This window comes from Lolium perenne, chromosome 4, assembly GCF_019359855.2.
Source record: "Lolium perenne isolate Kyuss_39 chromosome 4, Kyuss_2.0, whole genome shotgun sequence".
Classification (NCBI taxonomy): Eukaryota; Viridiplantae; Streptophyta; class Magnoliopsida; order Poales; family Poaceae; genus Lolium; species Lolium perenne.
This window is the reverse complement of record NC_067247.2, coordinates 120,287,484-120,299,741: the sequence shown is the minus strand read 5'-3', so window position 1 is coordinate 120,299,741 and position 12,258 is coordinate 120,287,484. Positions and strand designations below refer to the sequence as shown.

General features: G+C 49.2%; 1 protein-coding gene across 2 annotated transcripts; it reads left to right on the top strand.

Moving 5' to 3' along the window:
- Positions 1-6,395: 6,395 nt before the first annotated feature.
- LOC127293759 (auxin-responsive protein IAA12-like) lies at positions 6,396-10,082 on the top strand. Of its 2 annotated transcripts, none has more exons than XM_051323399.2 (3): positions 6,396-6,811; positions 6,902-7,276; positions 9,746-10,082. In XM_051323399.2, the coding sequence occupies exons 1-3, from the start codon at positions 6,585-6,587 to the stop codon at positions 9,816-9,818; spliced, it is 675 nt and encodes a 224-aa protein (XP_051179359.1). In that variant the 5' UTR covers positions 6,396-6,584; the 3' UTR covers positions 9,819-10,082. The 2 variants fall into 2 exon arrangements, with proteins under 2 accessions (XP_051179359.1, XP_051179360.1); XM_051323400.2 differs by lacking the exon at positions 9,746-10,082 and adding an exon at positions 7,367-7,707 and having other exon boundaries at positions 6,404-6,811.
- The last annotated feature ends 2,176 nt before the right edge of the window (positions 10,083-12,258 follow it).

The window sequence follows — 12,258 nt, the reverse complement described above, 5'->3', positions numbered from 1 at the left end:
GATCTCCTCCTATTCCCCGTCCCAGCAGGGTGCCAGAACGGAGATCCTGCCTCCAAAATAGGATTTCGCGAGGCGGCGACGCTAAAGACTTTTCTCTGGAATAACTTCGACCCCCTGGGGTTTTCTCGTGACGAGGATCTTATAGCCGAAAGGGGAGGCCGAAACGACGAAGGGGTCGGGAATACACTCCCCAGGCGCGGCCAGGCCTGGGCCGCGCCTGGGCCATGTACTCCCAGCTCCAGGCCCCCCTGCTCTTCACCTTCGGGCTTCGTGAGTTCCCCAGGAAATTAAGGCATTTGGGTATATTTCTGGGATTTTTCCCGAAAGTTGATTTTCTGCACAAAAACAAGACACCGGGGCAATTCTGCTGAAAACAGCGTTAGTCCGCGTTAGTTGCATTCAAAACACACAAGTTTGAGGGCAAATAATAACAAAAAGGTTCGGGAAAGTAGATACGTTTTGGACGTATCAGCCTCATGCATCACCGATGGTGCAAGCGAGTTTGCCCGGGAATGTCAATCTCATCTGCGTTGAGAATTCCTTGATGACGACCAGGGATGACACATACTTCCCTAGAAGGGTGTATGACCTTTGTTCTCAGTAGATGAAAAAATCACTCCTAGTTCAACCGTAACCAAAGCGAAAGCCAAAGGCATCAAACGGTTGCTGGTGTCGTCTGCTATTGCAGCCAAAAGTGTGCCCTTGAATTGTCCATCGAAAAGGTGCTATCGACGGAGATAATGGGCCTATAATGTTCGAAAGCCCACACGCAATTGCTTAAACTCCCAAAATGCACCTCCAAAAACTCGGGCAGTTGCACCCTTGTGTAACGCGAAATTGTCTTTTGACCAAAAGGCTCCACCACGTGAACCATGACCGGGTTAGTAGCAGCCATAGCTCCCAACAAACTAGGGACACGGTTGTAAGCATCCTCCCAATCACCATACAACATCTTGAATGCGGCTTTTTTGACCTTTCACGCCTTTTCGTACTTCACGTTGTACTGAAAAGCGGGCTTTCACAAGATCCTGGACAGACTTAATGCTCATTGCTGGAAGTGACGACATATTGTTCGAAAGCTTGCAAGCAATGAACTCGGAGTTGAGTTGTCGGTGGTCGTACTTCACATCCTTCTCATCAAGCTTCGTGCGTCGGCACATGTAAGTTGCTACACAACTAGGTATTTTCCAAGCGGGCCCTCCCTTCAAAGATCTTGCACGCACTACCCATGGACATCCACCCTCTTCACATTTAATCGTACGTGTAGCGCTTGATATCCGAGTGAACTACGGTGTACGTCCGATGATGCATAATCGAGAACTCCTTGATCCATAACTTAAATTCCAACAAGGTTTCAAACATCAAACCGGGAGAAATCCCATTATTCATGTGATCCATATCCCGGTGGGAAATCAGCCTAGCTAGCTGCAAGAACTAAATTCTTGCCACCGTAAACCAAGGATTTGTCTGTGTGAGTAAGATCACAGAATAATACCTTCTTGTATCTGATGATCTCGACCCAATACCTTCTTGAATATTTCGGCTTCCATATCCGTGAACCCCTCCTCATCAATTTCTTCATCGGGACCATCGTCATCCGAGTCTGATGCATAGCATCGGGAATAAGGGATGGAACGGTCATGTTCTATTGCATATAATATGTGTCCAAATCACCTACATTGTTCTCATTGAGCTCAAAATCATTCTCATCGTCCTCATACTCATCATTCTCCTTCTCCGATTCTTCATATTGTTTCTTCGAGATTGGGCTCAAAGGTTGGCTCACTACATTTTGGGTCATGGGAGGTTCACTCATTTGTTCGTGGTCCATGGGTGGTGGACTCCTAGCATCGAACGGGGATGCTTGCCGGTTCAAGTCAAGGTGCAGAGTAGCATCAACCTTTTTGGGTGACAAACAACTCAAGAGCCTTGTCTTGTGATTCTACCACTGTCTCCTTATATACAATCCCACGTTGGTCGGAGTTGATATGGATCATCTTCCAACAGATGTGCATTCCAAAACCCACATTATGCCTTCCCTCCAACTCTACAACATCACTTGGCTAATTCCAATGCAAACCAATCCTAACTTGTTCCAAAACCTCGGTATAGTTAGGAGTACGCTCAAACAACAAGTCAAGATCATCTGGGTCGGGCTCTATGTTTCAAAAAAGCGTCCTTATCCATATGATGAACATGAATCACCATCCCTAACATAATTACAACATCACATACATAATTTTTTTCAATAATTAATCATGACAAGACACAAGAAATTCTAGCAATACAACCAAACCCTAGTCCTAACATAGAAATCTAACAAAAAAAACATAACTCTAACCTAAATATAACCTAACCTACAAATCTTAGACATAATGCTTCATACGAATCACAACAAACAACCATTGGGCATTCCAACACTAATCAACCATTCAAAGTTTTTTTTTAGATGCTATGGTTTCCAAGATTTGGAGAAGTCAAACCAAAATACAAGATTCCAATCGGTTGAAGAAAAAGGAAAAGGGGAGAATACCTATTGGCACTTGGGGGTGGTCGAAATCCATGGAGAAAACCTTCAGATTTGGGGATTTTGGTTGAGGGATTTGAGAGGAAGAGATAGGGGAACCGTCAACCTCAAGCTTGTGTTGGTGGGTGGGGGAAATGAGGGAGATGGGTCGGGTTGGGTGGCTTGGCGGTTGGTTTGTTAAGTCATAGTGTAGCGCCGAAGTGAGCGGCGCTACACCGCACAAAGTAGCGGCCAAGGGAGCAACGCTACATGACCCGTGGTGGGGGCCGGCCTAGCCCAATCATGCCACGCTAGCTGGGCGTGTAATGTCGCTTGGAGAAGTGCTATGCTTCTGAGTGTAGCGTCGTTGACATAGGCACTACCAAAAGGGGTTAGTTTGGTGAAATAATTTCCCCGCGAGTGTATTCCATGAATTTTTTTCACCCATAGGTTAGTTTTGTCCATTTTGCCGAAGTGGAATGTTAGAGTATAATAAATGATCCTCCATCATATCTACATTTGGTTGGCTAGTGCATGAACACGAACGAGTTAGTAGCGGCACGTAGAACCGAAAAAAACCTTGCCTTAAAGCAAGTATTATGATCCTTTTGCCGTGGTCGAGCTCCGCTAGGTTTCACCCCCGCGCGCCGCTGCGAGACTCCTCCGACATTGTTCACTCGCCCCATCCCTCTCCCTCCTTCTGCTCAACCCCCATGTCATCTGCGGGGGGCGCCATGGGGAGGAAAGCCCAAAAAAGCAATGGGGTTCCACAACAGCGGTGTTCTTCTATTGTTGCCACTTTCTTCGATCGCGCCACTTTCTTCGATCTTGGTGGCAGCAGAGCCTATTCTCCAAGAGGATGGGGATCTCCGGTTGTCTCTTGCGGCGGCTGAGTATGGTTCCTAGGGCGGCGGTCCCGGTTGATGGCGGCGGGTGAGGCTCGGGCTCCTTCAACAATGCCGCGTGATGGTCCAAGGCCAAGGCTATGCTGCTCGGGCGTCTGATGTCTACGCACGCTTCTATTCTTGTAGAGAGTATTGGGCCTCCAAGTGCAGAGGTTTGTAGAACAGCAGCAAGTTTCTCTTAAGTGAATCACCCAAGGTTTATCGAACTGAGGGAGGTAGAGGTCAAAGATATCCCTCTCAACAACCCTGCAATTACGATACAAGAAGTCTCTTGTGTTCCCATCACACCCAATACACTTGTTAGGTGTATAGGTGCACTAGTTCGGCGAAGAGATAGTGAAATACAAGTAATATGGATGATTATGAGTGGTAATTGCAATCTGAAATAAAAATGGCAGCAAACAAATATGTAGCAGAATTGGTTGTAAACGGTGTTTTAATGCATGGAAACAAGGTCTACGGATCATACTTTCACTAGTGGACACTCTCAACAATGATATCATAATTGAATACATAAATATTATCTCTTCACACATGGTACTCTGAACCACTCTCCGGTTGGATAACAAACACAAATTCACTACGTAGGGCTGCATAAGAACTCTTTAAAGTTCACGTTCCCAATCTATGGACGACCTACACTATCAGTTTGAACATATAAAGATGGTACTAACAAGATACCACAATCATAAGTATTGAGACACACGCGGTATGCACGCCGTCACCTTCACACCGTGGGACAAGGTGTCCCCGGAGATCACATAATAAAACCACTTGAGTAGCATAATAGTTGAAGAATAACATCTACTTATTCAACTGGATTACAAAGCTCACGATCACATAAAGATCATATCATGGGAGAGAGAGATAGACCACATAGCTACCGGTAAAGCCCTCAGTCTCGGGAGAGAATTACTCCCTCCTCATTATGGGAGTCAGCAACGGCGATGAACATGGCGGTGGAGTCGATGTAGATGACTCCGGGGCAATTCCCTGTCCCGGCAAAGTGCCGGAACAGAGACTTTTGTCCCCCAAAACTTGTCTACGACGACGGTGGAGCTACGGAACTTTTCGTGGAGGGAGGTTGGTTGATTTAGGCTTTTCGCGTCGGGAGGCTTCTTATAGGCGGAAGGGCGAAGTCGGTGGGCGCCAGGGGGCCCACACTACCCCTAGGCGCGGCCAGGGGCTGGGCCGCGCCAAGTGAAGGTGTGGCCACCTCCTGGCCCTCCTTCGTCTGCCCTCTGAACTCCATCTTCATTATGGTAAAATAGGAACTTCGGCTTTTGTTTCGTCCAATTCCGAGAATATTTGCTGTACAACTTTTCTGAAATACAAAACAATAGAAAACAGGGAACTGACACTGTGACATCTTGTCAATAGGTTAGTTCCGGAAAATGCATAAAGGTGCCACGAAGTGTAAACAAAACATATAGAAATTGGTGCAAAACAAGCATGGAGCATCAAAAATTATAGATACGTTTGCAACATATCAGCGCCTGGTGGCTTCTGCTCCGATGGCTGCTCGATGCAATAATGACAACGAGCAGGCGCGGGCTTTCCCGATGGCTCACCAGGCTTTCGTGGTGGGGTGGCAACCCACCCTCCACGCTATGGCTGTGGCACTCTTCGGTAGCGCCGGAGCGTTGTGCTCCTATGGCGGCACGGCTGTGGGTGGTCACCGCATCTGGGCGACCATATCTGGCTTTCAAGGGTGGGTTTTGTGGCGTTGGTGCGGTTACTGCGGCAGGGGTGTGCGGGCCAATGGAGGCATGTGCCGGCTGTTTCCTGTTGCGCGAGGTAGGGTTTGGAAGCTCAAGCTTGCCCGACTCTTGCTAGCCGGTGGCGGTGACATCTATAGCCGTTGGAGGCGCCGATGTGGAGTCTTCCTCGACTTCTTCCACCTCGGAGCAAACTTTTAGGGTGAAAGCCTAGACCCTTCGGGCCGTGCAACGAGAGTCGCTCTCGTATTGCTTTTTTCCTTTGGGGCACCGTCTTGAAGATCTTGCTTCTTTCGGTGAACCGTGGTGGGATGGACGCACGTGGCATCGCAGTTGGTTGATGGCTAATTTGCGGTGCGGGTGTTCCGTGTGGCGGCCTGTTTGGCAATGATGACATTGAAGAGTGATGGTTTGTCGCGTCAAGACCTTGTTAGTCGGCATCTTCCCGATGTGTCCGAGCTTCCTCGGCCTAGGTCTTGCGCCTTTCCTTCCGGAGATCATCGGTGGAATTGGAGTTTCCCATCCCTGCACGATGGGTCATCTACCCGGCCTAGGCCAATGTGGGTTTCACGGTGCTTCTTTCGAAAGGTCTTCGAGGATGTCGGAGTCGATGTTGCGTGGGGATCATGATCCTGGGTGGCAACCTCTACGAAGACCTTCGACTCGGTTATGCGTGTAGCTTGTGTGTGTAGCCAGGATGGTTGCGTGGGCCAGGGTTGTTAAGGTATTATGCTGATTTCCCGCTAATTAACCGATGATACTCTCGTCGTCTTAGTTAATGAAAATGAAAGTGTTTTTTTTTTTTGCCTTAGTGTTTAAAAAAAACCGTTGCCATAATAGACCCGTAGTGCGATGGATGGACGATCGACAACCCGGTAGACATGCCATGTGCCCCACGCAATACAAAATGTGCCCGAGACCCGGAAAACCGCGTGCCCATCCACCCCGTCCGAATTAATTAATCCAGCCCTCAATATACACAAGTGTGCATCGTACAGCCAGCCAGGCCGATCGGCACCACCAGCCGGCGACGAACGCACATGGGCTGCCGCTTGATCGGACGGCGGCGGCGCGTCGTTGCCCGTGGACCGAGCGATCCCCGACGGTCGCTCGCGCGCCGCGCGGCCGGGCCCGCGCTGTCGCCGGCCGACCCGGCACGCTGCGCCCCAGCCACCCTCACACCCCAGCCTAGCCCCACCCGCCGTGTGCTGCGCTCGATGCAGCGACGTGTCCCCCTCCCTCCTTCCCAGCTGCGCATGTCAGCCCATGCCATGACCTTCCCCGTTCTTGCCCCGCCTATAAAACATGCAAGCTAACCCTGGCCAAGCCAACACAACACACAAATCGTCTCGTCTCTCAGAGCGGAGCTCATCAGATTTGACATCACATCGACGTACTCGAGTCTAGCTAAGACAAAGGGAGCAGACAGCACCTACGATCGCACTTCAACCGGAAATGGAAGCCGCCGTGGGCTACGTGAGCGGCGACGCCGACAGCCTCCTCATGGCCACCGAGCTCAGGCTGGGCCTGCCGGGCACCGACGACCAGAAGCCCAAGACCACGTTCTCGCCGCCGGCCACGCCTAGGGGCAAGAAGCGCACCGCCGACGCCTTCGAGGACAGCGCCGCCGCCGAGGCCCACAAGGCCGACGACGACGTCGAGGCCGCACCGCCAGTAGCCAAGTGAGTATACTAGTCGATCCCCTCCAGCCTCTCCGACTCCTTCAAAACGCATAGCCAGGGTTCTTACATGCTTGTCATCAACTCTCTCAGGGCACAAGTCGTAGGATGGCCACCGGTGAGGTCATACCGCAAGAGCTGCTTCCAGGCAGCGGCCAGCAAGAGCAAGGCTCACAAGAAAGCCGAGGACGCCAGCAGCAACAGCAACGCACCATCTGCGGCAGCCACAGCGGCGCCGGCTAGCACCAACGGGGGCTCCTTCGTCAAAGTGAGCATGGACGGGGCACCCTACCTCAGGAAGATCGACATGAGGATGTACAAGGGCTACCGGGAGCTCAGGGAGGCGCTGGAGGCCATGTTCGTCTGCTTCTCGGGCGCGGACACAGCCGCTTCCAACCCGTGCGAGTACGCCATCACCTACGAGGACAAGGACGGCGACCTCATGCTCGTCGGAGACGTGCCCTTCGAGTAAGTTCTCTACTTAACTTCACCAGTTCTTCATCTTTAATATTACGTGCAAACCAGTGACTCATGATCTTTGCTCCTCTGTGTTTGCAGTATGTTCAGCGGCACCTGCAAGAAGTTGAGGATCATCAAGAGATCCGAGGCCACGGGGCTGGGATCCAAATGATCAAGGATCCCTGAGAAAGCGCAAGATGAAGCCACGAGCTCTTTCTTTTTTTATATACTTTTTGTTCTTCGATCTGGGTTCGATCACCAAGCCCAAAAAGGAGATGAGCTTGGTGCATCAGAGTGCACACATGGATGTGTGCCTTTGTTTGGGTCCTTGAATTTAGTAGGCCTTTTTAGAAGAAGCACAAAGGAGATTTGAGTTCAACTCTCCATGTGTTTGTACAAACCAAACTGTTATATTGATTGTTGATTACTTATTATCATCATGCATGCTGGCTTGCTTGAGGGAGGGATCGAGATTCGAGAAGCGTGGCTCCTCTCCTCTTTCCCCCCTTTTGTCTGTGCTTTTGTATCCGGTTGTCAAGTTACTTTACCATCATCAACTATATTACTCATGTTGGTTGTTTGTGAGGGTATCACATGTTTCTTCATTCTTTTGTTTGACTCCAAGGCTGAGATGCTTCAATAACATATCTTTTAAGTGGTAAATGATATCTGCAAAGATCGAGTTACAAAAAACGTTTCAATCTACTTAATTTCAGAGTACATGTTAGAACAAAATTGGATGGAACCGATCCCTCAAAAAATTTTTTTGGATGGAACCGCCACGCCTGTATATTTAGTTAACAAATAATGCAAACACGCCGAACTTGCTTATAATGCGAACTTGTGATTTCTCTTGTTTCATCAAAGCATTTTAAGGACATACTTGGTTCAAAGGAAGTTCAGAGATAATATGTACGAGTTCAATCTTATTATAGAGATTGGTTTATATGGTTAGAAACCCCATGACCGCTACGTATGCATCACTTTGCAGCCGATTCCAAATAGAAATTTTCATTGAAGAGTTCATATGCTGCATAAAACCAACACATCTATAGGATAGGTTCCAGTTCCTATATGGCTTTCAGTCCTGTAAGATCAAGAGGAGCTCACATTACATTCATGACTCCAAATTCTTGGGAGCCAAGGAGGCTCTCTCTTGAATCATACTCCAAACATTACAAAGAAATGACAACTTGTTCCACCCGAATCTTTAGCCCATGTTACACAACAAATTGACTTGAATCGAAAGCATAGGCCAATATATAACTTAACCCATGTGCTTCCAAGATAAAAATTCCATCACGGCCTAATGGCTAGTCACTGGATCCAATGTCAACTCTTGCTAGCCAGAGGTCAAACGATGAGAAAGAGATCTACCAAGACTGGTCAAGCGAGCAACACACAGAGCCCCCATTCAAACTGGCCTGCAATCCTGCATCTTGTTGTCAACACATGCTCCGGTCGATCCTTGAGCGGACAGCGTGCATGTGGTGCACATGAGCGCTGGATCCAAGCATCATCCACTGACATCAATTAAATCGATTGAGGTCTTTATCCACATCTCAAAACGAAATTACATAAACAGTTTGCAATAATCTTCAAAAATATATATAAAAGAAATCAAAGTCTACTGTACCACCTGCGCCTTCTGGGATGGTGCGGTGGTTTGGTTGCTGGAGAAGAGATGGTGCCTGGAGAAACGATAGGTACATGTTCTCTTCATTAAAAGGAAACAGCCTAGACACAGGGTTTTCGGTGCAAGTCATCATGTCTGGTCAGGGTCCAACTAGAGGAGCATCAAAGTATCAACGTATATCTTGAAGGTTTGATGTGCACCCCTCAACAATCCTAAATCCTAATACATGTTGCGAGATCAGGATACAGATTTGACAGTGCAGATATCTCAGACGTATCAACTGCAAACGTTTTTTTTAGCAAGATAGTGACAACATATCATGGCTTGGCTGTGTCATCCGAGAAACGGCGACTTATCAGACGGGACTTAACCAGTGTACCATTTCTCAGATAGTAGAGGTTCTCGTACATAGTCATACTCACATATTGTCAGCTAATAAAGCTTCCAGGGCCTACCTATGTACAAAAAAATTGAGACACGAGAAGTTTAGCGATAACACAGCCTTTCTACATGAAAGATAATTGGGGAATCAGAACTTCAGAAGCTTCCTCCCTCGTAGTTGAACTTAGTTGTTGGCGTCAGATTTCATGAAGTCATCAGCATACATAAAAGAGACAGTGTCCATCCCAGAAGGCGCAGGTGGTACAGATCTCTTGATGATGAGACACAGCCGCTTCCAACCCGTGCGAGTACGCCATCACCTACGAGGACAAGGACGGCGACCTCATGCTCGTCGGAGACGTGCCCTTCGAGTAAGTTCTCTACTTAACTTCACCAGTTCTTCATCTTCAATATTACGTGCAAACCAGTGACTCATCATCTTTGCTCCTGTGTGTTTGCAGTATGTTCAGCGGCACCTGCAAGAAGTTGAGGATCATCAAGAGATCCGAGGCCACGGGGCTGGGATCCAAATGATCAAGGATCCCTGAGAAGCGCAAGATGAAGCCACGAGCTCTTTCTTTTTTTTATATACTTTTTGTTCTTCGATCTGGGTTCGATCACCAAGCCCAAAAGGAGATGAGCTTGGTGCATCAGAGTGCACACATGGATGTGTGCCTTTGTTTGGGTCCTTGAATTTACTAGGCCTTTTTAGAAGAAGCACAAAGGAGATTTGTGTTCAACTCTCCATGTGTTTGTACAAACCAAACTGTTATATTGATTGTTGATTACTTATTATCATCATGCATGTTGGCTTGCTTGAGGGAGGGATCGAGATTCGAGAAGCGTGGCTCCTCTCCTCTCTCCCCCCCTTTGTCTGTGCTTTTGTACCCGGTTGTCAAGTTACTTTATGATCAACTATATTACTCATGTTGGTTGCTTGTTTGTGAGGGTATCACATGTCTCTTCAGTCTTTAGTATGAGTCCAAGGCTGATGCTTCTTTCAAGTGAAAATTGATATCTGCAAAGATCGAGCGTTGCAATAACGTTTCAATCTGTTTAATTTCAGAATACAACCAAATTGGCTGGAGCTTCCACCTATATATTTAGTTAAGAAATAGCACAAACACGCTGAAATTACTTAAATTAAAATGGAAACTTGTGGTTTCTATCATTTCATCAAAGCATTTTGAGGGCATCTTTGATTCAAAGTGAGGTGTCAAGTGGCGCGGGACGGCCCGCTAGGCCGCAACGCCGCCCCGCGAAAATCGCTCGCGCGGTGCCGCAGCATGGACCGCGTTGGTACGTGCGGGATAAAGCGGTCAGCCCGCTAGGCCTGCACAGTCCCGCACTGTATACATAACACGCTTCCGACGGCCACACTGAAGAAATTCCAACGCATCATTCTTTGCTTTCGTGCAGCGTAACCACGGCTGGATGGCTGAGTCCGATCGTTGTCTTTTGACTGCCCCGCCTGCAGCTGCACTCCGGCTCCACTTGCCGTCTATTCCACTGTAGAACAAATAGAGTAAGACATCTTTACTAATTTAATGGCTATTTTTTTCTAATACTGTTTTTTAAGGGCCGTAACAAAGCGACAACGTTACAATTGTATTTTTCCTGACATAATATGGGAAATATAGAGGTAGAGTTTTTAATCTAGGCAAAACGTTTGCCGCTCGCTTTGCCGCACTTTGCCCCACCGGACGCGTCAAAATGCAGCGCATGTGCGGGCGGTAAAATTGAGCCTCCTTCGGACGCTCTAAAATACAGCGCGCGCCGCCACGCGAACGGCTAGCTTTTTGTATATCGTTTGAAACGGATCAAACAAATCAAATAAAATTACGAAAATTTAACTGAAATTACGAAATATATTAAAAGTTCGACAAATACCGACATTTTATTTAAACTAAACTAAACTAAACTACTCGGAGTCCTCCCAATCAAAGTCCGACGATCCGCTAGTCGGAGTCGTGTCGGACACCGGAGTGGTCGTCCACTCAAAGGAGGGGGAGGAGGTCGGCATGTTCGTCGACGGTCCGGCGCCCCTCTTCTTCTCCTCCGCCCTCTTCGCCCTCCGCGCCGCCTTCTCCGCCCTCTCCGCCTTCCTCGCCGCCGACTCAGCGCGGCGCCTGTCGCGGTCGGCCTTCTTCGTCGCCGCCGCCTTCGCCTTGGCCTCCTTCTTCTGCGTGTAAAACGCCTCCGTGGCGGCGACGTCCTCCGGGAACGCGCGCGCCCACTCGAGGCGCATGCGCTCGTCCTGCTCCGCCACGCGCAGAAGAAGGAGGTTCCGAGGCGGATCCGCTCCTCGCCGGAGCGGATCTCCGCGTCGAAGCGGCCGCTCGGCCGCGCGCGGAAGCCGTGGTAGCGGGAGGCGGAGCGGCGGCGCGGAGGCATGGCGCCGGAGGCGGAGGCAGATCGGAGACTGAGGCGGACCATCGGCGCGGAGGCAGAACGCTAGGGGAGAGAGAGCGAGGCGGAACGACACGCGGAAGTTTCAGGCAGTTGGCGCGTTCGCGCGTGTCGCCTTTATAGCGCGCGGCAGCGCACGCGGCAATTTTCCCGTGTGGGATGGCGCAAACGCGCGGACGCGGCAATTTTTTTTACCGCGCGCGCCCTTTTCCCGCGTCAGCTGGAGCTTCGCGCGGGCGCCCGTGCGCGCCAAACAGGCGGTTTTTTTGCCGCGCGCGCCTTTTACGGCGTCTGTTGGAGATGCTCTTATGGTCCAGAGTTTGTAGTTTAGAATTTTATGTTCACTCAGTGCGTTCCGAATTTTACAAACCAGTCTATAAACTTCAGAGCGTTCTGTTCAGGATCGAACTTTTAGATTGCAGTTTCAGAGTGCAGTTCCGATTTTGTGTTCAGGTTTGGAGTTATTCGGTCAGCACGACGCCCTGCATTTCTGATCGACCAGCTAGCTACTTGTGACTGATCTACTTGCGATCGGTCAACTAGCAAGCTACTGCTCTAATCGTGC

Bases quoted from the DNA above. Each gene is read 5' to 3' on its own strand.
- LOC127293759 (XM_051323399.2), top strand. From the start codon at position 6,585: ATGGAAGCCGCCGTGGGCTACGTGAGCGGCGACGCCGACAGCCTCCTC. The intron at 6,812-6,901 runs GTGAGTATACTA...CAACTCTCTCAG, and splicing joins GCCGCACCGCCAGTAGCCAA to GGCACAAGTCGTAGGATGGC. The intron at 7,277-9,745 runs GTAAGTTCTCTA...GTGTGTTTGCAG, and splicing joins GTCGGAGACGTGCCCTTCGA to TATGTTCAGCGGCACCTGCA.